This window comes from Heptranchias perlo, chromosome 13 (assembly GCF_035084215.1).
Source record: "Heptranchias perlo isolate sHepPer1 chromosome 13, sHepPer1.hap1, whole genome shotgun sequence".
NCBI classification, from domain to species: domain Eukaryota; kingdom Metazoa; phylum Chordata; class Chondrichthyes; order Hexanchiformes; family Hexanchidae; genus Heptranchias; species Heptranchias perlo.
The window spans coordinates 17,933,784-17,958,999 of record NC_090337.1 but is presented as its reverse complement, the minus strand read 5'-3'; the positions used below and the strand labels follow the sequence as shown (position 1 = coordinate 17,958,999).

General features: G+C 41.7%; 2 protein-coding genes across 2 annotated transcripts in view; one reads left to right on the top strand and one right to left on the bottom strand.

Annotated features, from left to right (window-relative positions):
- dner (delta/notch-like EGF repeat containing) overlaps positions 1–25,216 on the top strand; it is a 227,826-nt gene that overhangs the window by 26,339 nt on the left and 176,271 nt on the right. The window lies entirely within an intron of this gene.
- On the bottom strand, positions 8,483–9,448 carry LOC137331702 (probable G-protein coupled receptor 148). Its single transcript, XM_067995693.1, has one exon. The coding sequence runs from the start codon at positions 9,446–9,448 to the stop codon at positions 8,483–8,485; it is 966 nt and encodes a 321-aa protein (XP_067851794.1).

Below are 25,216 nucleotides of genomic sequence, written 5' to 3'. Positions count from 1 at the left end.
AATCCCCACCAGATGTGAACCATTTTCTACTGTGCACAAATCCCCATAGAAGAGATAAGCAAATATACCAGAGCTGAATTGAGTTTGATCAACAATAAACATTACAAGGCAAAATAATAATCCATTTACCCTTTGCTTGCTACTTTTCAGCTTAGTGATGTCTCATATTGAGTGATTAAGATTTGTTAATGTGGTTAAAGCCACTGGCTAATTAGGGAATCTTCTAAAGCTTCAGTGCCCCAGTTGGCTCAGCATATTTTTCCAACCTTGTGATTCAAATCTTTGAGATAACTCATCTCCTGTTATATACTGTCCTTGCCTTGGTCCCATGAGAAGTTTCAGTTATAGATGAGCCCCTGATGAGTCGAACAAGTTTTATAATAATACGGTTGGACTTTAGATTGAAGGTCAAGAAACTGACTTGTTAAAATTGGTTTTTTTCGAGGACTCGTCATTGCAAAGATATTGAAGTTTTTGCAGCAAAGGTCAATTTCAGTATTACTCAGCCTTATGTACTGATGCATTTGCCCGTCACTCTTTGGGCTGTAGGTTTCTGGCTCTGGGATAAGAAAGGAACCCAGGAACTGATAGCAAAAGTCAGAAAGCTGAGGACACAAAGCAGAAAAAGAAAGCTTATGACTGTCACAGAAAACTAAATATTGCAGGAAGCCTAGAGGAGTATAGAAAGTACAGGAATGATGTAAAAAAGGAAAGCAAAGAGAGGGCATGAAAAAATATTAGCTAGCAAGATTAAAGAAAACCCAAAGATGTTTTATCAGTACATTAAGAACAAGAGGATAGCTAAGGAAAAGGTGGGACCTATCGGGGATGATAAGGGTAACTTGTGTGTAGAAGCAGAGGATGTGTGTAGGGTTTTAAATGAATATTTTATCTCCGTATTCACAAAGGAAAGGGATGATCTGGATGTAGTAGTTAAAGAGGAGAGGTGTGAAATATTGGATAAGGTAAACATAAGGAGAGAGGAAGTACTAGAGGGACTGGAATCCTTGAAAGTTGATAAGTCACCAGGGCCAGATGGATTGTTTCCTAGGCTGTTGAAGGAAGCCAGGGAGGAAATAGCGGATGCTCAGAGGATCATTTTCCAATCCTCACTAGATACAAGGGAGGTACCGGAGGACTGGAAGACTGCAAACGTAGTACCATTGTACCAAGGGAAAGGCCGAACAATTATAGACCGGTCAGTCTTACCTCGGTGGTGAGCAAACTATTAGAATCAATACTGAGAGAAAGGATAAACTATCACTTGAAAAGGCATGGATTAATCAGGGATAGTCAGCATGGATTTGTTCATGGAAGGTCATGCCTTACAAATCTGATTGAATTCTTTGAGGAAGTGACAAGGAGTATTGATGAGGGTAGTGCAGTGGATGTTGTCTACATGGATTTTAGTAAGGCATTTGACAAGGTCCCACATGGCAGACTGATCAGAAAGGTAAAAGCCCATGGGATACAGGGAAATGTGGCGAATTAGATCCAAAATTGGCTCAGTAACAGGAAACAAAGGGTAAAAGCTGATGGATGTCTTTGCAAATGGAAATCCGTTTCCAGTGGTGTGCCGCAGGGCTCAGCGTTGGGCCCCTTGCTGTTTGTGGTATATATTAATGATTTGGACTTGAATGTAGGGTCTAGACACAAATATTGGCCGTGTAGTTGATTAGTGAAGAGGATAGCTGTAGACGCCAAGAAGATATCAATGGGTTGGTAGAATGGGCAGAAAAGTGACAAATGGAGTTCAACCCAGAGAAGTGTGAGGTAATGCACTTAGGGAGGGCAAACAGTAAAAGGGAATACGCAGTAAACGGGAATATATTGAGGGGTAGAGGAAGTGAGAGACCTTGGAGTGCATGTGCACAGGTCCCTGAAGGTGGCAGTACAGGTAGATAAGGTTGTGAAGAAGGCATATGGAATGCTTTCCGTTATTAGCTGAGGTATAGAATACAAAAGCAGGAATGTAATGATGGAACTGTATAAAATGCTGGTAAGGCCACAGCTGGAGTATTGTGCGCAGTTCTGGTCACCACATTACAGGAAGGATGTAATTGCTCTGGAGAGAATGCAGAGAAGATTTATAAGAATGTTGCCAGGGCTTGAAAATTGCAGCTACGAGGAGAGATTGGATATGCTGGGGTTGTTTTCCTTGGAGCAGAGGAGGCTGAGGGGAGACTTGATTGAGGTGTACAAAATTATGAGGGGCCTAGATAGAGTAGACAGGAAGTAACTGTTTCCCCTGGTAGAGAGTTAAAGAACTAGAAAAGATGGATTTAAGCTGATTGGCGGAAGGATTAGAGGGGACATGAGGAAAAATTTTTTTACCCAGAGGATGGTGGGTGTATGGAATTCGCTGCCCGAATTGGTGGTAGAGGCAGGGACCCTCAACTCTTTTAAAAAGTACCTAGACCTGCACCTAAAGTGCTGTAAGCTGCAGGGCTACGGACCGGGTGCTGGAAGGTGGGATTTGAAAGGGCACCTGGTTGATCTTTGAGCCGGCGCGGACATGATGGGCCGAATGGCCCCCTTCTGTGCTGTATCTTTTCTATGGTTTCTTTCTATGGTTCTAGGACATTTCCGAAATGTAACCGCTGCAAAAAAAAAATCCCGTCTTCACAATGAAGACATTTTCTTGAGGACATAACTACAGATTGGAAATAAAATAATTTTGTTCCATTAGGTATTACTGACATCACTAAAAAAAATTATCTGGTCATTGTCTCATTGCTGTTTGTGGGACCTTGCTGTGCAAATTGGTTACCGCGTTTCTTACATTACAACAGTGACTACACTTCAAAAGTGCTTAATTGGTTGTAAAGCTTTTGTGATGTCCTGAGGTCGTAAAAGGCGCTATATAAATGTAAGCATTTCTTTTTTTTATCACTAGTTTAATAACAGGAGATATGGCAGGCATAATTGTCATTGGAAAGAAATAGAAAATAGTCAATATGTTAATTGTATATTGATTTGCATAAAAGGTGCAAATTTTGTGTGCATGCTTCAACTGTTTATGAGCAATATCTCAGCTGTCCATGACCAAACTAAACAAAATAAATTTCCACTAGAATTATTCTTTTGTGGGTTGCACAAATATATTGCAAATTCAGTCTGCTATCTGCAGAATAACATTGAGAAAGCTATGGGGAGTGTAAGTATTGTGAGAGGGGTTATGACTGCTAAGGGAATTAGCAGATCCACTGTGTTCAATTAATGAAGTTATGTTAAAGATATATCTTGCAACAAATACACTTCTATTAGTCCATTTCCCCTCTGGTATCTTAGATTTATCCAATATAGTTCATAGTTATATTGGAGCCATTAATCTAAGAGCATATTGCACAATTGTAGGTACATTCTGTCTGTCTTCCAGTCTGTGCCTCTCTCTTGCTCCCAGTGGACTGCAGACTATCGAAGTTGCAGAGCAGGACGAATAGTTTCTCATTAAACTCCTTCACACGCAGTCTAGTGATTAATGATACTCTCCAGTTGTCAATTGTTTCCTGAGCTCCAGCCCGTTCCTACCACCAATAATAAAACCTTTAGTAGTGAGTGTATTCTGCAGACCTACCCAGAGCTTTCAAGTAATTAAAAAGCTGTAGAGCTCTTGTGAGATATTTCTAACCTTTGTGTTATTGAGGACAAGTGAGGATCTATGTGGCCACAATATACATCCTTGAGAATGATAGGATCCATGGGGGAGAAATTGAACATCATTTTTTTGGGTGATGAATCAATGTTGGGGGGGTGGGGAAGAATTTTGAGTCACTATTTCCTGTTAGCAGACAACTTCTAGGTGTGCATGGCGCACGGTTGAAACAAGCATTAAGCGCCTTGTGTATACAAATTGGAGTCCTAACGTCGGCTGTAGGAACCTGCTGCAAAATTGGTTCATCAAATGGGCAGAGCTTGTGTCGCACATGCGTTGTTCCCCCGTGTGTACAATCTCTATTGTTCGGCAAAAAAATCCTCTTTTTATCTTTCAGTTTTTCTTCCAGCTATTCTTCCCCTTTTTTAATTGCCTCGTGCTGCGCACCATCGCAGCCTGGACGGTGATCAGGTGACCTTCTCCCTGGTCTCTCTTCAGTGCAGCTCCTTAAGAAGTAATGTGAATGGTGCCTGAGGTGAAATTCTGTTAATTTTTCCCTTTCATTTCATTTCTCCCTGTGGGAAGCATCTGTCCCTCCATTAAAGAGAAGGTGCAGAGAATGAATATCAGTATATTTATTCCATTCTGTAAATTCTTGCTTGTTTTATCCTGATCTGTTGTTTCAGTTGCTGTCTGGTTATTTGGAGGCCAAATCAATCTCAACACTAAGCTCATGTGACTTTTTCTTCCCTGCTGATACAGGTTACAAATATAGTAACATAGGGGTGAAAGATCACAGAGTGATGGTGGAACCTAGAAGCCCATAACTTTACCCTGCGTCCAGCGAAACTGAGTGTTTATTTAACTAGCGTCAGATGACATTGCAGTACTTCAGTGACATGACAGAAAAGCCTTGAAAGGCTCCTGATTTTAGATTGCATTTTAAACGTAGATGCTCCTTTTCTAAACTTGCAGAAGTGGAGTCATCTCCATAACACTATGTGACAGAAAAGCTGCTGTAAGATAATGAAGTTCTGACAACATGCCAGGTGACAATATGTCAGTGCTGCTCAAAGCTCATGGCCTACAGGTTGGTGATCGGAGACCAAGGCGGTAATATTATGAGCCTGAACTCCTAGCAGAAAGTCTGGCCTGCTGGGAGCGCATATCTTAAATTCAGGCATGCACTGCCTCAATTTTCTAACCGCTCATTTCGCTGGTCAGAATGTGCCTGTTTAAATTCTGATACGTATTCCCAGCAGATGAGGCGCCCTACCTGAAATGCAGACTTGTAAAATTACCCATCATATCTGGTGAAGGGAGGTTATAGGACACTGTTCTCCCTCATCCCTTTGAAGTATGACACTGCTTTCAAACAAGTCGAATAGCTATGAAGACTTTGTAATTTGTATTTTGTGCTCATTAAAGTGACTATAGATTGGAATACTTTTGACATCTGACATTCTGCCAATTCCTGTGGCAACCTGCTGGGGGTGGTTATGGAGCCATTCACAACTGCTGCCCGCCACATGGATGTGCCCATGACCCCATCCCAATTCCTGGGGTTGGGGCATGTGCATATTTTGGGTGGGCAAATACCCTATTTTTGTCATTACTGGAATGCCCACCTCAGCAGGGAGGGAAGGATATTAGTGTAGCACCTTCCCATGATGTTTGTAGGCTTGCAATGCCAGCCACATATCAGGAAAAAATGTAAAAACAAAAGGCCTCCAATTTCAACTTTCCCACTGCGATCGATTGCCATGGCGAAACCAGCTTTTGAAGTCATCACAATCCCTACCTCTACCAGAGTCAGGCCCTGGTGTGCCAGTACACCTTGATGTAGATTGTACATAGCATTATAGTGTAGGGAGGTGGCACTAGTGGGAATTTCAGCCCCAAATCCCTCCCCTGCCCACCTAGTTTACAGCAGCATTACACCCCAGAATGGAGGAATTTTGTGGCTTCAGTGTTAGCATGTGTTTACTGGTTTATACTCTGTACAATTTATACAGTAACTGGTTCAACTTTTGTATTTACTAGAAGTAATAAAATAAAAAACACTTATTTCTCTGCTGTCCTTCTAAAAAAAATTTCATTCACCCAGAATAAATACATTCCGGGGGAAAAAAATCCTTTTAGTGGCCACATTGGCTCCCCACACATACACCCCACAATGAACTCTTAAAATAAAATTTAGAACACAATAAACATTAAAAAATCACAATGTATCGATCAACCTGCCAATTCTATCGTTCAATGCCTAGAATGTTCCTTTCCCTGGAGCCTCTGACTTACGCTCTCTTCTGTTCATGCATCTTGGATCCTTCAGCAGAGCCCCAAGTCCTGATATTTTTTGGGCCTTCCTATTTTCTTTCCTCCCAGCCCCAGCAGCCACTCACTGCGCTACTGCCTCTGCTACCACCATCTTTGTTGCAAACTGCCGCTGTCTTAAATGCTGCTAGCTCCTGGAATTCCTGAGTCCTCCCAGGACACGGTCACACCAAACACTTCCAGGTTCCATCTCCTTAGTCTGGCTTTAACCCATCCCCCATGAGTACTCCTAGACCTCAAACCAGCCTCTCAGCTCTCTGTCCCCTTTGCCAACCCTATGTGCCTACCCCCCATCTGTAAGCTTCCTCCTGGTCTCAGCGTCCCTCACTTCACCCCAGCCTGACTGCCCAGACCCTCACTTTCCCTCCATTAGGAACTAGTAGTACAGATGACTCTACAGTGCATAGATTGTATTTACTGCTAACTATTCTGTATAATGAATAGATCAGGAGTGACTAACCATTGTTGCCCAAGCCATCTTTTGCTCTTCTGTGGAAGAACTGCCATCTTTTGAAGTGCAAAGGTATCTCTGTGCACAAACAGTCACATTTATATTTAACACAAATCCAATGGAATGTTTTTTAACTATCAGCTACACATTATCCCATCTAGCCCAGTGGCATATAGATGAGATTTTTTTCACATATTTACCTGCCAGCTTTAGAAGACCAAAAAAATAGGTACAATCATATTTGAGCCTTTATAATCTCCTAAAACTTTAGCAAGCCTTGTGAGTGAAAGTACTTGAATTTGGATCAGGGGAAACCTAAATCTAATATGTTGAATTATGGGGTGTGAGGTTTGAGCAACCACTTCCCTCCTTGGTATTTCTCTCTCTCTCTCTCTCTCTATCGATCTATCTATCTATCTATCTAGGCTTGGGCCATCGTGGTTGGTCACTCCTGATCTATTCATTTTACAGATTACTCACCAGTAAATAAATAACTTGTATGCATGCATACTTGTTCAAGGGCAAACCCTTTCCTGTATTATATAGATATATAATAAATACAACATAATATGTAAAAATATATAAAACATTATATAATATTATAGACTATATATTGTATATGGAGTTAGATCACAGATCAGCCATGATCTTATCAAATGGCGGAGCAGGCACGAGGGGCTGAATGGCCTACTCCTGTTCCTATATTCCTATATATATCCATCCAACCTGTCCCACAATATATACACTCCCTACTCCACCAGAAACCATGTGATCTCCTGGGAGAGGCGAAAAACCCAGACCAATTCGGGAAAACAGAATCTGGGAAATTCCTCTATGACTCCCTTAGGCAATCGAAACTAGTCCAGGAGATCACTCTGGCCCTGAAAATGCTATGCAGTACCTACCTTTTATACAAGGTGACCTCCACCCCAGCCAGAAACAGGACCAGCTCTCGCTTGAAGGAATATACCCTTTTATATTTAAAAGGGTAATTTATTGATTTTTTTCTTTAAAAAATATCAGTAAATTACCCTTTTAAATATAATATTCCCTGACTGTATAAATATTATAGCTCATAGAGACTATTGTGATATGTTATTTCTATGAATCACTACAACATGTTATTTAATTATTTGTTTGAGAATTTCATATCACTAGGAAGGGAGTGGTTGCTCAAAGCTCACATCCCATAATTCAACCTCAATTTCAATATATTTGCATTATGATCAGAGCTTTTAAGAAGTGTTTTGAAGGGGTCAGCTTCATTAGCTGTTATTTGTATGTCAGAGGGAAAAATAACAGTACACGCAGAGGGTGGTAGAAGTTTGGAACTCTCTTCCGTAAACAGCAGTTGATGCTAACTCAATTGTTAATTTTAAAACTGAAATTGATAGATTTTTGTTAACCAAAGGTATTAAGGGATATGGGGCTAAGGCGGGTATATGGAGTTAGGTCACAGATCAGCCAGGATCTCATTGAATGGCGGAACAGGCTCGAGGGGCTTAATGGCCAATGTTCCTAAAACTAAACCCTTGTGTTTTGAAAACAAAATGTCATTCCAAAGCCACCAATGAGATAAACGCGATTTCATAAAAGGATTATCCTGCATTAAATTTAAAGATGTAACATAATCTCAGGGTATTTCACTTAAACAAACACCAAACAAGCAAAGCATTGTCAGGGAGAAAAGGAGATATACAACTACTTCTGCTGTTTAAAAGCTCCTTCAGATTTGCATGCATTCTGTTCTCATATTTCCACAGCTAATCTGTGTGAAGAGCATTCAACATTTCAAAGATCACTAATTGAAAATATTTTAACACACTATGGTCATCTTGTTACATTTTCTTCCAGATCTCCCTCCATATGTCACACATAACCGAGATTTTAAAAAAATTAATCTAATCTAAAGTATGACCTGCAAACTATTCACATTTCATCAAGTACAGTACAGATTACTACAATACTTCTCAGTATGTTCTGAGATATGCAAATTTACTCTCAAAGATTCATATTGCAATGTACTGGATTAAGATAGTCAGGAATAGTCGGGGATAGAGGTGTCCTTGAGCTGGCTGCAAATTTCCACTCAGCTTTTGGATTTAGTTTGGATATGTTTCGAATTCTGTTGAGTTTGGTTGAGGTGCTACTTGATTTGGGTTGCAGAGGCGCCTCTTCACATGATGGTACAGCTCCTTAGCTCTTAGCCCAAACACCACAGGGCACAGGCACCGAGGCAAGATAGAGAAAAGGGAGACGTTGATCAAATGGAGCTGGGCTATGACTTGTACTTTGATGGCCCTATTTTTGACCAGGTTGGAGTATATAATGTAGTTCGCAACTGGTATGAAGTAAAGGAAAAGCTGAAGGCCGTGAAGGAGCACGGTCTTGCGTGCACGCACTTTAGGAGAAGTCTGACGGGCTTCTTTGTATATCATGCAGTAAGAGAATACTATTGTCACTCCGCTCGCCAGGAAGGTGAGAGCAAGTACAGCTTGCTGGATTTGAAATAAAGCAAAGGAAGTTTCTAGAATACCTTCTTCAACTGGAGGAAAGACACAGCGAAAGGATTCCATGACCAGTATGGGAGACCCAGCCACCAGAAGCATCAGCAGACATACCAACGGGTACAGCGTGGCTAAAGCCCAGATGAGGACGATAGTCTTCTGAGTCTTTCCGGGTGTGCAAATGGAGCGGTAGTGCAGCGGCCAGCAGATTGCAATGTACTTGTCCACAGCCATAGCAGTAACGGTAAAGAAGCCGCTAATGAAGCTGGAGAAGACCAGCATGTAATTGATGAGGCACAGTAGTATAGGCATGTTGATGACAGCTGCCCACATCACCGTCGTGGCCATCAGCAGGCTTAAATAGACCAGATCACTTATAAGGAGGCTGGCAAGTAGCAGGTGCCTGGGCTCCTTACGGAGAGCAGAAATCCGGAAAATGGTATCCAGCATGGCACCGCTGAAGAGCAGTGTAAACGTTAAACATATTGCCTCAGGTAGCAGTATAGCCCACGAAGGACAATTGAGGTACTCCGTGGTTCCATTGAATGAAGCATTCAACATTTTCTAGCACCTGTCAAACAGAGTATCTCTTCAAAATCATGGAAGCCTCAGGTTGTCCTCTTGAAAGTGTTTAGTCCTTAACCTTCTTCAAAAGACACGGAGGAAAACATTGAGGTAGTGTTTTAATGTTTGTCCGTGAAAAGGTTGCACAAAGTACCAACTGGTCACATGGCAGTTTAAAAAAAAAAGACCCTCTATGAATTAAAAAGGAGCACTTCAAACAGACTGTGATCAAACAGAATATGAGGGTGAAGATCGTGTGAGACAGATTTGAGCATTAGCTGGCTCTGCAAAGGACACATTGCTTTAATGTTACCGTTTTATAAAAGAAAAAACACGATTGATTTTTTATATCTTACAATGAAAAGAACCAAAGCTTCTGATGAATGAAAATAAACACAGAGGAAAGGTCACTGGTGTAATTTTGCAGGGCCTATTATTTCCTCGGTTTGGACGTTGTAGAGGAAATGTTAAATAGTGCACGATAGCGCAGTTTCAAAGATAGGTAAATGTTCATTAATATTCATGTACAGAGGGCTCTTAATTCCCTAATAATTCTGTATTAGAATTGCAAAATAATTCCTTTCTTGTACCCTACCGAGGGTCATGTGACTATTGATATCACAATAGCCTTTTGAGGTTTTCAGTCAGTGATGTACATACTTTGAAAGGGATACTTCAGCCTGTACTTCATATAGGACTCTACCAGACTTTATAAGCCTGAAATAAGTACATTTTTATTCCACCCTTACATTTAGCTCCTCATTGTCCACAAAACAATACTCTCTCAGGTGTGCAGCACATGGATCACATCTATAGTAAGTATCAGAATATTTTTTCCCTGAAGATGACACTCCGATGTTGTGGCAGAATCCTATGATCATCTCCCTGCTACAGATATGGATCTGCAAACTTTACTTTGGTTCCATGTGAGGATGCATCCTGAAGTAATTTAGTCAGCTGTCATTATTGTTGTTTTCATTTTAGTAAGACTATATATATATTATAATATATTTCTTTCTAGATGGCAGAAAGTAGGTAACAAGACAACTGACACATATGATGCTGAATTAGTGAGCACATTTTACCATGTGCTAAAGTTCATGAGGATCTAGTCAGGGAAAATGACAAAACTCTTAGGATCTTAACAAACATCATTGAGATTTTTCTTCTTAATCAATTTTCAGTTGAGATGTGGCAGCTTTAATTATCCACATTATGCTGAACTGCTTGGAAGATCAGGCAGATAGGGGAAGTCAGAGTTGGGGCAATAGGCACCAAGAAATGCCTCACAAGAGAGTCGGTGTGCATTGGTGTGCAGACCATGTGTGTGGCAGGGCAGGATCCATGATGAAACTGACTCAAGCTGGTAATTTTCTCCACCATTTTCAGCTCAGCTACATCCTTCCTGTAGCGAGGGTTTCAGAACAACACAATATGCTGCAGCCGGACTCTTTTTGTACAATCTAATATCACATTTACTTTCTTGACAGTAGCCAGACATTGGCTTGTTGTGTTGTTATTATGACTCCCAGATCCCTTTCTACATGTGTCTACGTCAGCATTCTCCCATTAATCCTGTAATCCCCCTGCTTATTTCATATTCCAAAGTGTACGACTTTACACTTACCTACATTAAACTGCATCTGTCAATTATCTTAAATTGGTTAGAAGTGTAAGCCATTTACAGTGATGTCTTGTAGCTGAGAGGATCGCTTTTTGGCCTTGCGCTGGTTTATGAACCACTAGCTGAGTGGTACAACCTTCTCCAGCTCCACATGCCACAGCTCTACTGGGGTCTGTTTCTTGCCGTTTTGGTGAATCCTTCCTGGTCCAAAGAAACTCCTGGCCTTTTCTGATCTCTGACCTATGCTCTTGTATCGTCTTTCTAGCTGAATCTTTTGATTTAAAAACTAGCCCTGACATTTATTCCTGAATTGATCATCTCTGCTGAGCCTTTGAGTAAATGGAGTTATTGAGGCACTGGCTCCGGACTCTGTGCAAGTCCACTGGCCTCAGGAGAAGCAAAGAATTATATTTTAAACCAGAATGCTTGTTGCAACGAGTCTGTGCCTAATTCTGGTTGAGATGGTGCAGATGTGAAGCCTCTGCTCTGCCTTGGCCCCATTTTGAATTTTCAATGATGTCATGGTTTGCTGCAAATGTTGCCCTCGGGTCAGCGTAATGGAATTTACTACTCCTCCCACCCCATCCAGCCCCCAGCCCCCTTTTTTAGCCACAAGTGTCAAGACTTATAGGTTAAGAATGATACAGATCACCTTCAGGATATAGATATATAGATATAGATATTATTTGTATCCACCGAGGGTGAAATTGGTCTCCGCCAGTAGCGTGGAATGGGCTCATTGCAAATCAGCAGCCCGTTTTACACTGTGCCCAATTTTCTTTTCCAAATGGAAATCGGGCGTGGTGTGAAACGGGCTGCTCGTTTGCTATGATCCCATTTTGCACTACTGGTGAAAACCATGTTCACCCCCTTGGTTATATATAGAGTCAACAGTTAGTTCTATTATGTACAGAGTCACTGCGTAGACAGTGAGACCTATTATATATTTGGACAGTCGGTGCTGTTTTATATACAGTCGGCGATCAACACGCAGTGCTGTCATATATAGAGTCAGTATTAGGACAGGCGGTTCTACTAAATACTGACTGTACTTGGGCAGTCAGTCCTGTTATGTGAAGACTTTTTCTGCCTGTTCTGATCAATTAACTGAATTAGGATTATGTTGTATAATTCATATTTTCATTCAGAATTGTCACTGCAGCTGCTAATGAGATTACTGCTAACATGAGAAAAGCATGTTCCATTTTGCAAGTTTTATAACTAAGAATGTATCCTATATAATTCCCTGAAGTATACGCACAGTATACTGTACAGTCTCCCAGGTACTATACACGCAGAATACAATCTTTCAATAAATATGCATGCATTTACCAATAAAAACCTTAGGGTATACATACAGCAACCTATTGAATCGCTTTATATAGTGCACAACTAATACTCCATTAAGTATATGTGTACTCCTCTGGGAGTACACATATATTTAATCATTGAATATGGAATATACACTCAGTAACCTATACAATCCTGCAATGAGTATACATACGTGACCTGTACACCTAAACTTAAAAATACTGTAGCTCTTTGAGACAATTAAGTACATTTAAAATGATACTTGTGGATCAATTTCACTTAATAAGCTGAGTAATTACTAATCAAATGGCAGCTGGTATCAACCAACCTATTGATTGAGCAACTCCATGGGGGTTCATTCGATTATTATCAATGCTTGCGCTCGTTACAGATGATCTGGGTAATTCAATTATTCAGAAAAGTTCTGAGTGGTTTATTATGCAAAGCTGTGTTGTTTTTTTAAGAGTATTTGCTTTGCCAATAACGATTGTGTTGTGACCAACATGGAAATGTAATGAATATCTCCCCAAGTGGAGTATGACCAAATGATTCCTGAGCAACAACATTGCAAATATTATTAGGTCAGTCTCTTGAAGGGAGATATCACATTTTCCGGGGGAAATATGACGTACTGGGGTGAATTTTGAGAGACCCTGGTGGAAATGGGGCAATAGTGCCCTGAAAACCTGTGGAAGAATTTACTACCTCATTGAATGAGAAGAAAAGAAAGCCTTGTATTTATAGAACATCTTTCACGACCTCAGGACGTCGCAAAGCGATTTACAGCCAATGGAGTACTTTTGACGTGCAGTCACTGTTGTGATGTAGGAAATGCCTACATTGCCACCATCATTGTGGCCGTCTCCATTTTCCTGGGATCCTCTGAATAGCAGGACAAACAGCTAATTTAGATATTTAAATCGGGGTCCAATGAAGTCAATAGGACGCCGATGCTATTTTTGGACCGAGTATCAGCTGGTGGCCTGGCTGGAGGAGCCCAAAAGTAAGTGCTATATTTTTATGAAGCTGCTGCTCAGTTCACCCCACCCACCTGACCTACCTTTTGGCCTGGACGCTGGCCGGGCTGCCCTACGGCACTCAGTTTCCGGCCGCAGCTCGCTGTCCTGATGCCAATGAGACCCGGCCCTAAAAATGAACTGGGTCTCCTACCAGGCCCATAGGACAGACCACTGCTGGACAGCCACCCAAAGTCTGCTTGGGGGAAACTCTACCCCACAATATTTATGCCTTGCTTTTAACTCAGTGTGTGAAATTGTTATCATTTATTTAGCATTTATAGAGGTATGGCAACTCTTGTATTAACCCAACTTTTGCCATAGCTTACATCACAGTAACTACACATTGATTAAACCAAGTTTTAAAGAGTGGATCTGACCACTCATTTTTGACATTAAATGCCGAAGATATATATGGGTAGTGTAAGTCACGATTGGTGTAAGGTAATTATCACTTGCAAACAAACTCCATCAGCCATATTACCATTGACGTCTAAGGCATTATCTTTCACAAGATTTGATCAAAAAAAGAAGCAAATTTTTGGCATTGGCATAATGCCCATACATGTGGTGATTTCACCTCATTAGAAACTTGGGGGTAATTTTTAACATACAGGCGGGAACTCAGCGGAGGGGTCAATAAGCGGACGGGAAACTAGGAAAAAAAATTTCTGCATTTTCTCGAGCGATCGCATCTCAATTGAAGGCCCTTAATGTGACTTCCGGGTTTCACGTCTCCAAGCTGCGTAGCGGCCATACTGCACACCCAAATGACTTGCTGGGAGCTGCAATATTTAAAGGGCCATTGCAACCATGGATTTTGAGGGAGAAAGAAGGAATTGAGACAAATGGAGCAACAAAGGATGAGGCCAGCACCCTAGTTCAGTGACTCTTTGCTGGAGTTGCTACTAGTTGGTGTGAGGAGCAGGAGGGATACATTGTAACCGGCTGACAGAAGGAAATGCCCTGGCACTGCCACCAAGAAGGCCTGGCTCGAGGTGACAGAGGACTTGAGCAGCAAAAGCACTGTGGCAGGGTCGTGGGTGCAATGCAGGATGTGCTTCAATGACCTAACCAGGTCAGGAAAATTGAGTACCGTTACTGATTCACCTTCATCCTGCACCCCCCTTCACTCTGTCCTGCCAAGCCTACTCCATCACATCACTTCTCACACCCACTTAAGGCTCAGTATCAACTTACCTACACTTTCTGTGCACTTCCTCACCTCCCCATTTGTGAACCCACCACTCCCACTCACCCCAATTCTGATGCAATGTCATGAATCTGTCTGATACTCACTCTCTGTTGCATCTCTTTCACTGTCTGAGATACGGAGACTGGCATCCTGCAAAAGTCTGGTGATAGAACTTTAACATCCCTCACACACATCATGAATTGATGTTATCAATGATTGACCTGTTGCACACCTCAGTCTGCTCATCGGAACATAACTTTTGTGATGATTCTTAATATTACTTTATGTTCTCTTCCAAGACCTTCAAGGATTGCTGAAGTGGCATTAGACCTGGACAAGGGTGATTCCTCAGAGGATCTCCATGCCTCTGAGAGCACACCGTCACATTATAACGAGCCAGGCACCAGCATAGATACTCACACCTCAGTGGGTTAGTTAGGGTTGTCACCTGGTGATTCACCACTCAGAAGTGAACATAAGCAGACACTGGTGGCACGCACAACTGTGGAGAGTCCGCGTTGGGGGGCACACTCCTCTCCAAGCTCTGCTCAGCTGGAAGCAGATGATGTTCCCTGGGGGCCATCATTGAGAAGGAGAATGATAGATGTTTGCGAGGTACTCAGTCTCACTCCAAAAATGGAGCATTTTTGCTTCCAACTCACTCATTCTTGGGGGTTAAAATTTACCCCTTTCTCTCTGACCAGCTCTTCACTAGTATACAGATCTGGAATCAGCCCTTTTGATTTTCGCTCTATTGCGCATGGCAGTTTATTGATCATGTCATACTTGCTTTGCTGCATTGTAGTTCATTGGTGTCAAATGTCTGCTAATAACTTTCTCCAAAGGCAGGGCATTATTGTCTTCAGATACCAAAAGATGCCCTTGCATCCTCCACTGGGTGTATTACATCCTCATACATTGGTAAGTGCTCATGTTAGGGAGGAGATGCATGGAGCTAAACTTTATCTATTTTCACTAACAGTGAAAATACAGCTTCCATATAGTTTCAGTAGAATGCTTTCACTTGCCTTGTGCAGGCTGGGGTATCTCCACCTCCATAGCATTAATTTGCTAGAGGAAAAGCCTTGTACTGAAGAACTAATGGAGCACGTGCAGGAGGAAGAAGCACTGGAATTATGTTATTTCAGAGTATCAGAGGCACATGAACGATATGCACATGACCCTGTGCTGCAGTGGCTCCTGGAGATGCACTGGCTATATTTGTTGCCTTTGGAATTTCTAATGGTCCAGGGCAAAATCTACAGAATCCTTAAGAATTATGCAATGAACTGTTTCTTTAGCTATAATTTTTTTGTCACATCAAAGATTAGTAAATGCACATACTGTAATGTGGCACTAACTCTTTTGACTTAATAGGTGTGGTTTTGCTCCCCTCTAAGTTTCAATATTGGCTTAACCTTGTCAGCAGAGCTCAGTTGTTAGCACTCTTAACTCTGAATCAGAAGCTTGTGCTATCAAGCTCCACTTTTGGACTTGAATATGTAATCTAGGCTCAAACTACACTGCAATATGGAAAGAATGGTGCATTGTCAGACATTTTCGGGTTGACAAGTTGTAATTAGTAGGGTGCCTCGGCTGTTTACAATATATATCAATGAATTAGATGAGGGGACCGAGTGTAATGTATCCAAATTTGCTGACGATACAAAGCTAGGTGGGAAAGTAAGTTGTGAGAAGGATGCAAAGAGGCTGCAAAGGAATATAAACAGATTAAGTGAGTGGACAAGAAGGTGACTGATGGAGTATAACGTGGGGAAATGTGAAATTATCCACTTCGGTAAGAAGAATAGAAAAGCAGAATATTTTTCAAAAGATGAAAGTCTAAGAAATGTTGGTAGTCGGAGGGATTTGGGTGTCCTTGTACACAAATCACAAAGTTGACATGCAGGTATGGCAAGCAATTAGGAAGACAAATGTTATGTTAGCCTTTATTGCAAGGTGGTTGGAGTATAAGAGTAAAGAGGTCTTGTTGCAATTATATAGGGCTCTGGTGAGACTACACCTTGAGTACTGTGTACAATTTTGGTCTCCTTACCTAAGGAAGGATATACTTGCCTTAGAGGGGGTGCAGCAAAGGTTCATTAGATTGATTTCTGGAATGAGAAGGTTGTCCAATGAGGAGAGATTGTGTAGACTGGGTCTGTTTCAATATAAACAACTATACTTCAATATAAAGGGCTAAGAGGGGGAGGAATTTTTGAATTGTGTTCAGTCAACCAGTATGTTTCCGGTTCATTGAGGAAGGAGGCATTGCTGGACTTGGTTCTAGCGAATGAGGTGGGCGAAGTGGAGCAAGTGTCAATGGGGGAGCATTTAGGGAGCAGCGATCATAGTATCATAAGGTTTAGAATAGCTATGGAAAAGGACATGGACCACTCTAAAGTAAAAATACTCAATTGGAGGAGGGCCAATTTCAATGGAATGAGAACAGATCTGGCCCAGGTAAATTGGAATCAAAGATTGACAGGCAAAACTGTAATTGAACAGTGGGCGGCCTTTAAAGAGATGGTTTGGGTACAGTCTAGGCACATTACCACGAGGCAGAAAGGTAGGGCAACTAAAGCCAGAGCCCCCTGAATGACAAAAGAGATAGTGAGTATCAGGTTAATAACACAAGCGAGAACCAGGCAGAATATAGAAAGTTCAGAGGGGAAGTGGAAAAGGAAATAAGAGGGGCAAAGAGAGAGTATGAGAATAGACTGGCTGCCAACACAAAGGGGAATCCAAAAGTCTTCTACAAGCATGTAATCGGGTAGTAAGAAGAGGGGTAGGGCCGATTAGGGACCATAAAGGAGATCTACTCATGGAGGTAGAGGGGATGGCTGAAGTATTAAATGAGTACTTTGCATCTGTCTTTACCAAGGAAGATGCTGCCAGAGTCTCGTAAAGGAAAATATAGTTGAGATACTGGATGGGTTAAAAATTGATTCCAAAGGAGGTACTAGAAAGGCTAGCTGAACTTAAAGTAGATAAGTTACCTGGTCTGGGTGAGATGCATCCTAGGTCGCTGAGGGAAGTAAGGGTGGAAATTGCAGAGGTACTGGCCATAATCTTCCAAACATTCTTAGATACGGGGGTGGTGCCAGAGGACTGGAGAATTGCGAATGTTACACCCTTGTTCAAAAAAGGGTGTAAGGATAAACCCGGCAACTACAGGCCAGTCAGTTTAACCTCAGTGGTGGGGACAGAATTAACTTGGATGAGTGTGGATTGATTAGGGAAAGCCAGCACGGATTTGTTAAAGGTAAATCGTGTTTAAATGACCAGATAGAGTTTTTTGATGCGGTAACAGAGAGGGTAGATGAGGGCAATGCAGCTGATGTGGTGTATGTGGACCTTCAAAAGGCATTTGATAAAGTGCCGCAGGGTAGGCTTATCATCAAGATTGCAGCCCATGGAATAAAGGGGGCAGTAGCAATATGGATACAGAATTGGCTAAGGGACAGGAAGCAGAGAGTAGTGGTGAACGGAGGGAGGTGTACAGTGGTGTTCCCCAGGGGTCAGTGTTGGGACCACTTTTCCTGATTTTCTTGCTATATATTAATGATTTGGACGTGGGTGAACAGGGCAGAATTTCAAAATTTGCAGATGACACAAAACTCGGAAGGGTAGTAAACAGTGAGGAGGATAGTGATAGACTTCAAGAGGACATAGGCAGGCTGGTGGTACGGGCGGAAACGGATGAAAGTTAACGCTGAAAAATGCAAAGTGATACATTTCGGTAGGAAGAATGAGGAGAGGCAATATAAATTAGAGGGCACAACTCTAAAAGGGGTACAGGAACAGAGAGATCTGGGGGTATATGTGCACAAATCGGTGAAGGTGGCAGGGCAGGTTGAGAAAGGTTAAAAAAGCATACGGGATCCTGGGCTTTATAAATAGAGGCATGGAGTACAAAAGTATGGAAGTCATGATGAATCTTTATAAAACACTGGTTCGGCCACAACTGGAGTATTGTGTCCAGTTGTGGGCATCGCACTTTAGGAAAGTGTGAAGGCCTTAGGGAGGGTGCAGAGGAGATTTACTAGAATGATTCCAGGGATGAGGGACTTTAGTTACGTGGATAGACTGAAGAAGCTGGGGTTGTTCTCCTTGGAACAGAGACAGTTGCGAGGAGGTTTGATAGAGATATTCAAAAGCATGAAGGGTCTAGACAGAGTAGATGGAGAGAAACTGTTCCCATTGGCGGAAGGGTCAAGAACCAGAGGACATAGATTTAAGGTGGTTGGCAAAAGAACCAAAGGTGACATGAGGAAAAACTTTTTTGCACAGCAAGTGATTAGGATCTGGAATGCACTGCCCGAGAGGGTGGTGGAGGCAGATTCAATCATTGCCTTCAAAAGGGAACTGGATAAGTACCTGAAAGGAAAAAATTTGCAGGGCTACAGGGAAAGGGCGGGGGAGTGGGACAAGCTAGATTGCTCTTGCATGGAGTCAGCACGGACTCGATGGGCCGAATGGCCTCCTTCTGTGCTGTAACCTTTGTATGATTCTATATTCTCTGGAGTTTAGAAGAATGAGAGGTAATCTCATTGAAACATATAAAATTCTTAGAGGGCTTGACAACGTAGATGCTGAGAGGCTGTTTCCCCTGGCTGGAGAGTCTAGAACTAGGGTTCATAGTCTCAAGATAAGGGGACGACCATTTAGGACCGAGATGAGGAAAAATTTCTTCACTCAAAGGGTTGTGAATCTTTGAAATTCTCTACCCCAGAGGGCTGTGGATGCTCAGTCGTTTACCGATTTCAGTCTTGAATATAGTTAAGTGGAGTTGAGGTTGAAGATCAGCCATGACCTTAATGAATAGCAGAGCAGGTTCAAGGAGACGTATGGCCTACTCCTCCTCCTATTTCTTATGTTCTTATACTCTTCTTTGGATGAGATGTTCACTGAGGCCCCATTGTATGTTCAGGTTGACGTTAGAGATCAGATGGCATTATCTAAAGAAGGGTAGGGAGTTCTAGCGGTGTCTTCGCTGATGCTCCTCTCTCAAATAATGTCACCAAAAATAAATTACCTGTACCTACTTATTCATCTCACTTCTGTTTGTTAGATCTAGCTGTATGCAAAATGGCTGTTACATTTTCCTACAGAAAAAATAGTTGCTGCATGTCAAATTAATTAATCGCTCATGATGTTTTTTGAAATGTTTCTGAGACGTTCAAGGTGCCTTCTTTAAATTTTTCAAAGTACAATTGTTTTTGCTGACAACTGGAGGGGAGAAATTCATCTCACGGCCACCTGTTTTGCACCTGAAAAACAGGCAGCCAACAGTTTAACACCCAAGGCCCATCTGATACAATATTCTATAAAGGACAGGCAATCCGCTTTGCCAGATTACTGCCCTGGCAGTGATGACAGAAATCTACTCTGCGATCTCTGGACCGCTGGAGGGAGAAAGGGAAAATGAACCACGGGGTTTTTTTTCTTTGTGATTAGAACGTACAACTCAGCTGCTTCTGCAACGTCGTGAGCAGATTTGTAAATGCATCCATGAAAACCATCACTGAAGTCTAGGGTGCTCAGCTAGACTAATAAATTGGAACCAAAGACAATGGGGTTGATCTTGAACTTGCCACCCAGGTGTAAATCGGGATGTTTCTATAATGGGAGTCCCATTTGCAACTCCAGTTTTATATCCGGGTGGTAAGTTGAATATCTACCCCAGTAAATTTAAGCAGCTGAGTTCAAAGGTATAATCAGGACAGATAACTAGTTACTAATAAAAGTGTGTAATGTCTCGAATGAGCTTTGTAGGACTCTGTGTTCCAATGTCCTTTTTGAAATAAACAAGTCTGCAAGAGCTGTATCTGCTAAGTGTTGCGACTATGCCCGACATCATCAATTACTTCCCATTTTTGCCCAGCAGAATTTTAATAATGAGAATCTGTCATCCTATGTAGGTTACTGTGACCTTAGCAGAGGATTCATGTGTAAGTGCACCTGATGGTGAATTTAGAACTGTTCTACACCTTTTTTCCACATCAATGGGCACAAAATCATATTGCTTACCTTAGTTCGTTGAATATTGCATTATGGGGCTATATATTGTAATGTTGGCTTTTCCACCTTTAATTCAGAGTTTTGTATCTGTACCTGAGTAACCCCATTTATACTGTAGTTGATATCAGATGACCTGTTTTCTTCCACCTTTTCGGTCAATTCCTTCCTCCCCCTCTCCCAAAGATGTTGTCTTCTTGCTTGTACGCAGTTTCACTGGGACTGGTCTCCCACAGGAAGTGGTCACCCTCTGGTACCTCACCCATATGGTCATTCTTTATGTGCAAGAGCAGTGATAATAAGCGTCAGCAGGCTATTCAATCACAGCTGAGCCCAGTCCCATCCTCACTTCACTTCCACACACTCCACTACCAGCAGTCACTATTGGATAGTGATCGTGGAGAAGTTGGCTGATTTTTTCTTACAATAATTACCTATCTATTAGCATTAACTGCATCATTATTTATACCAAGCGTAGACTGTATATTTGGACTCCTGGGCGTGAGTTGCTTTTAGTAGAAACATTGATACATTTCGAGTTTATGGATGTGGTTGTTTGCTGTTTGTTGCTCTTGCTCTGTACCTGTAATGACACAATTTTCTTTTCTCTGTAGATATATTTTTATTTATTTGCTGTTTTTTAATGGGTTTCCAGCATTCTGATTTCAGGGATTTTCCTCTGGAGAAGGGAAATGACTATTATTTTCCTTCATTCGCCTTGGTTCTCAGGAGCTGCCTCCTTTCAGATCAATACTTTATTATTTAAGGAAATTCCATGAGGACTCATAGAATCAAAAATAAAGCTGAAGGATAATTCTTTGGTTTTAATCCATAATGTAGGAGGAAGGGAACAATGTTCTATGCGCCTCCTGGATATTCTTAGAAATTTGGCAAACTTGCTGTAATAATAGATCAATGAAACTCCGACTTGGCTGAATTGCTGAGTATAGAAATGTTCCTGCCAAGCTAATTCTGTTGCCATTTCATTCTACAATGGAAGATCAGCATTTCCTTGAAGAATAATGCTTAAGGGATGGATAAATACAACCATTAATGTGCTTAGAGACTGTGTAGCAAGGAAGAGGGACCAAGCATATGCTAATACATCAGATGTTGTGATTCTACATAATCAACAGTCCGTCATCTGGCCATGTTGATTAACTCCGCACTAATAAAACTCGGCAAAATATTCAAATTGGAACCTTAAGTTTTTTTTTTAAAAAAACAGCAAATCTTTACTAATTAGCACTTATTGTATAGATTTTTTAAAAAGTTAATCTTAGGATAAGGGCAACACAGCAATTACTGCTCATTCCTAATTTCCCTGAAGGGATTAAGAGTCCATCATATAGTGCGTGACTAGAGTCATGAGTAGGCCAGACTGGATAGAGGTGGCAGGTTCCCTTCGCTGAAGGACATTGCATAGAAATACATAAAAGATACAACATTGATGCAGACAATTCGGCTCAATCAGTCTATGTCGGCATTTATCCTCCACGTGAGCAAATAGTCCTAATTATATTTACTCACCCTATTCTGACATTCCTTTATCTCCTTTTGCTTCATCCATCTCTCCAATCCTAGCTTAAATCGGGTTTCCATGAAGCTACATCAGTGGAGTGTGAGCAGCTCCGAGGAAATTCTCAGCCATAGTTTCTGCCTCAACCACTAACCCTGGAAATGAATTTCACAACATCACAACTCAGTGCAAAGATGTTTTTCTTGCTCTCTGTTATAAATCTGTTACATTTAATGTACCTATGGCTCCTTGTTCTAGACCCCTCAACTACTGGAAGCAGTCTGCTTCTATCTATCCTGCCCCAGTATTTTAAACACTTATAAAATATCGCCCTGTGATCTAAGTTATTCTAATGTAAACAGCCCCAATTTTTCTTCGTGTTTGTATTTCCTCAAACCGGCCAGTATCCTAGTGAATTTGCACTGTTGCCCTCTCTAAAGCCTCAAAATCATTCCTATGATGTGAAACCCAATACTGCACATCGTACCCTAACAGAGGTCTTAATCAGGTTTTATATCGTCTCATCGTTACATCCTGCCTTTTACATGCTAGGTGATAAAACCTAGAATTCCATTAACTTTTTTTATGGCCTTATTAACTCAAGGTGCTGCCATTAATATCCTGTAAACCTGTACCGCCAAATCCCTCTGCTCTTCCACGGCATCGAGTCTACTTCCATTCAATGTATAATTACCACTGTTACTTTATTTTACCAAAATCTATCACCTCGAACTTAGTGATACAGAATTCTATTTGCCATTTTTTAGTCCATTCCCCCATCTTATCAATATCCCTTTGCAATTTCCTTTGGTTTTCTGAAGAATTAGCTACACCTCGTATGCTGGCATTGTCTGCAAATTGTGACACCATTTGCGCTTGGCCTATATCCAAACACTGTGCAATCATCAGTGAACAGCCTCACTTCTGAGCTTTTGATGGAGGGAAGGTCATTGATGAAGCAATTAAAGATAGTTGGGCCTAGGACACTGCCTAGATGAACTCCTACAGCGGTCCTGGAGCTGAGATGACTGGCCACCAACAACCTCAATCATTTTCCTTTGTGCGAGGTATGGCTCCAGCCACTGGAGAGTTTTCTCCCTGATTCCCAGTGACTTCAGTTTTACTTGGACTCCTTGGTGCCACACTCGGTCGAATGCTGCCTTGATGTCAAAAGCCGTTACTTTCACCTCACCTCTGGGATTCAGCTCTTGTGTCCATGTTTGGACCAAGGCTGTAATGAGGTCTGGATCGAGTGGCGCTGCCAGAATCCAAACTGAGCATCGGTGAGCAGGTTATTGGTGAGTAAGTGCCACTTGATAGCACTGTTGACGACTCCTTCCATCACTTTGCTGATGATTAGGATTAGGCTTAAGCGGCAGTAATTGGACGGGTTGGATTTGCCCTGCTTTTTGTGGACAGGACATACCTGGGCAATTTTCCACTTTGTTGGGTGGATGCCAGTGTAGCTATAGTGAAACAGCTTAGCTAGAGGTGTGGCTAGTTCTGGAGCACCAGTTTTCAGTACTACAGTCGGGATATTGTCGGGGCCCGTAGCCTTTGCTGTGTCCAGTGCACTCAGCCGTTTCTTGATGTTACGTGGAATGAATTGAATTGGCTGTAGACTGGCATCTATGATGGTACAGACCTCAGAAGGAGACGGAGAAGGAACATCCACTCTGAATTTCTGTCTGAAGACGGTTGCAAATACTTTAGCCTTGCCTTTTGCAGCCATGTGCTGGGCTCCACCATCATTGAAAATGGGGATGTTCACAGAGCCTCCTCCTCCACTTAGTTGTTTAATTGTCCACCACCATTCATGACCAGATGTTCTTTGGTCGCACAGCTTTGACTTGAACCGTTGGTAGTGGGATCGTTTGCTGCCCTTGTTGTTTATCATGCCTGTAGGCCTGTATTGCAGCTTCATCAGGTTGGCACCTCATTTTCTCTAGTAATCTCCCTTCTGGTACCTTGTCAAAGACTTTCCTAAAGACCATGTAACTACATCCACTACATTTCCCCCCATCTACCATGTCTGTCACCTCCTTAAGGATTCTATGAGGTTTCAGGTACAATTGGCCCTTCTAAAATCCGTCTTGGCTACTTTTAACTATTTTCCCTTTATCTATATACACATGATAATTTTATCCTTAATTAGAGACTCTAAAATTTTCCCTATCACAGATGTTAAACTAATTGGCCTGTAATTATCCAGATTGGCTCTATCTCCCTTTATAAAAATGGGTTCTGTATTGGCCACTCTCCAGTTCCCCAGCACAAATCCCACAGTCAGTAGAGCCCTAAAATATTGGGGAGAATTTTAACAGGAAACAGGTGGGGTTTGGGTTGGCTGCCCATTTTACTGCCAAACTTCACTCTCCATTGAAGTAACTCCTGGGAAAAGATATTGAATTCCATTATGAATCTCTGACAGAAACAATCAAATCCCCATCCTTGACCAAAGTGATTTTGTAAAAGCAGTTGTCGACTTGTTCTCTAGATTGTCTTGTGAAGTTGGAAGTAGTTGTAGCATGTAACTGGATGGGGGTTATAACAGCAGTAAAATGGAAAAATACTGAGAGATGTCATGCCATGTGAGAGGGTGGTGTGATGTGGTGTGGTGATAAACAGTCTCACAATATATTATAACAGAGGTTATGTGTCTTTGGTGTAATACATTTAAGAGGAAAGATGGAAACACAGGATAGAGCAGTTATAGATTTGTTTTTTTTTCGATCAATCACATTGTTTATTGCATCAAAGCAGGTTAGGGGGGAGCAAGTATCAAATTCTCATTGACATCAATCTATTTGTGATGTGTGCAAATTGAGCGTAAGTTGGTGATCACATAGCGTCTACATCTCTCGAATGTGTTCTGTGATCTCTAAAAAAACATATTTGCTGCTTGATCGTCTTTTTGTCCTTTCTGCCCCCTTGTCATGCACTCTTTTTTGATCGAAAGAAAGAACATAGATTGGTGTACTGCTCTCATATTTCTGCCAATGTCACTCTTAAGAGACTGACTGCCAGGAGGTTTTGAAGAGAAATTTTTGGTGGTGGGAATTGACTATCTCCAGGGTTT

Excerpts from the sequence above, each read along its gene's own strand:
- LOC137331702 (XM_067995693.1), bottom strand. The coding sequence starts at position 9,448 with ATGTTGAATGCTTCATTCAATGGAACCACGGAGTACCTCAATTGTCCT.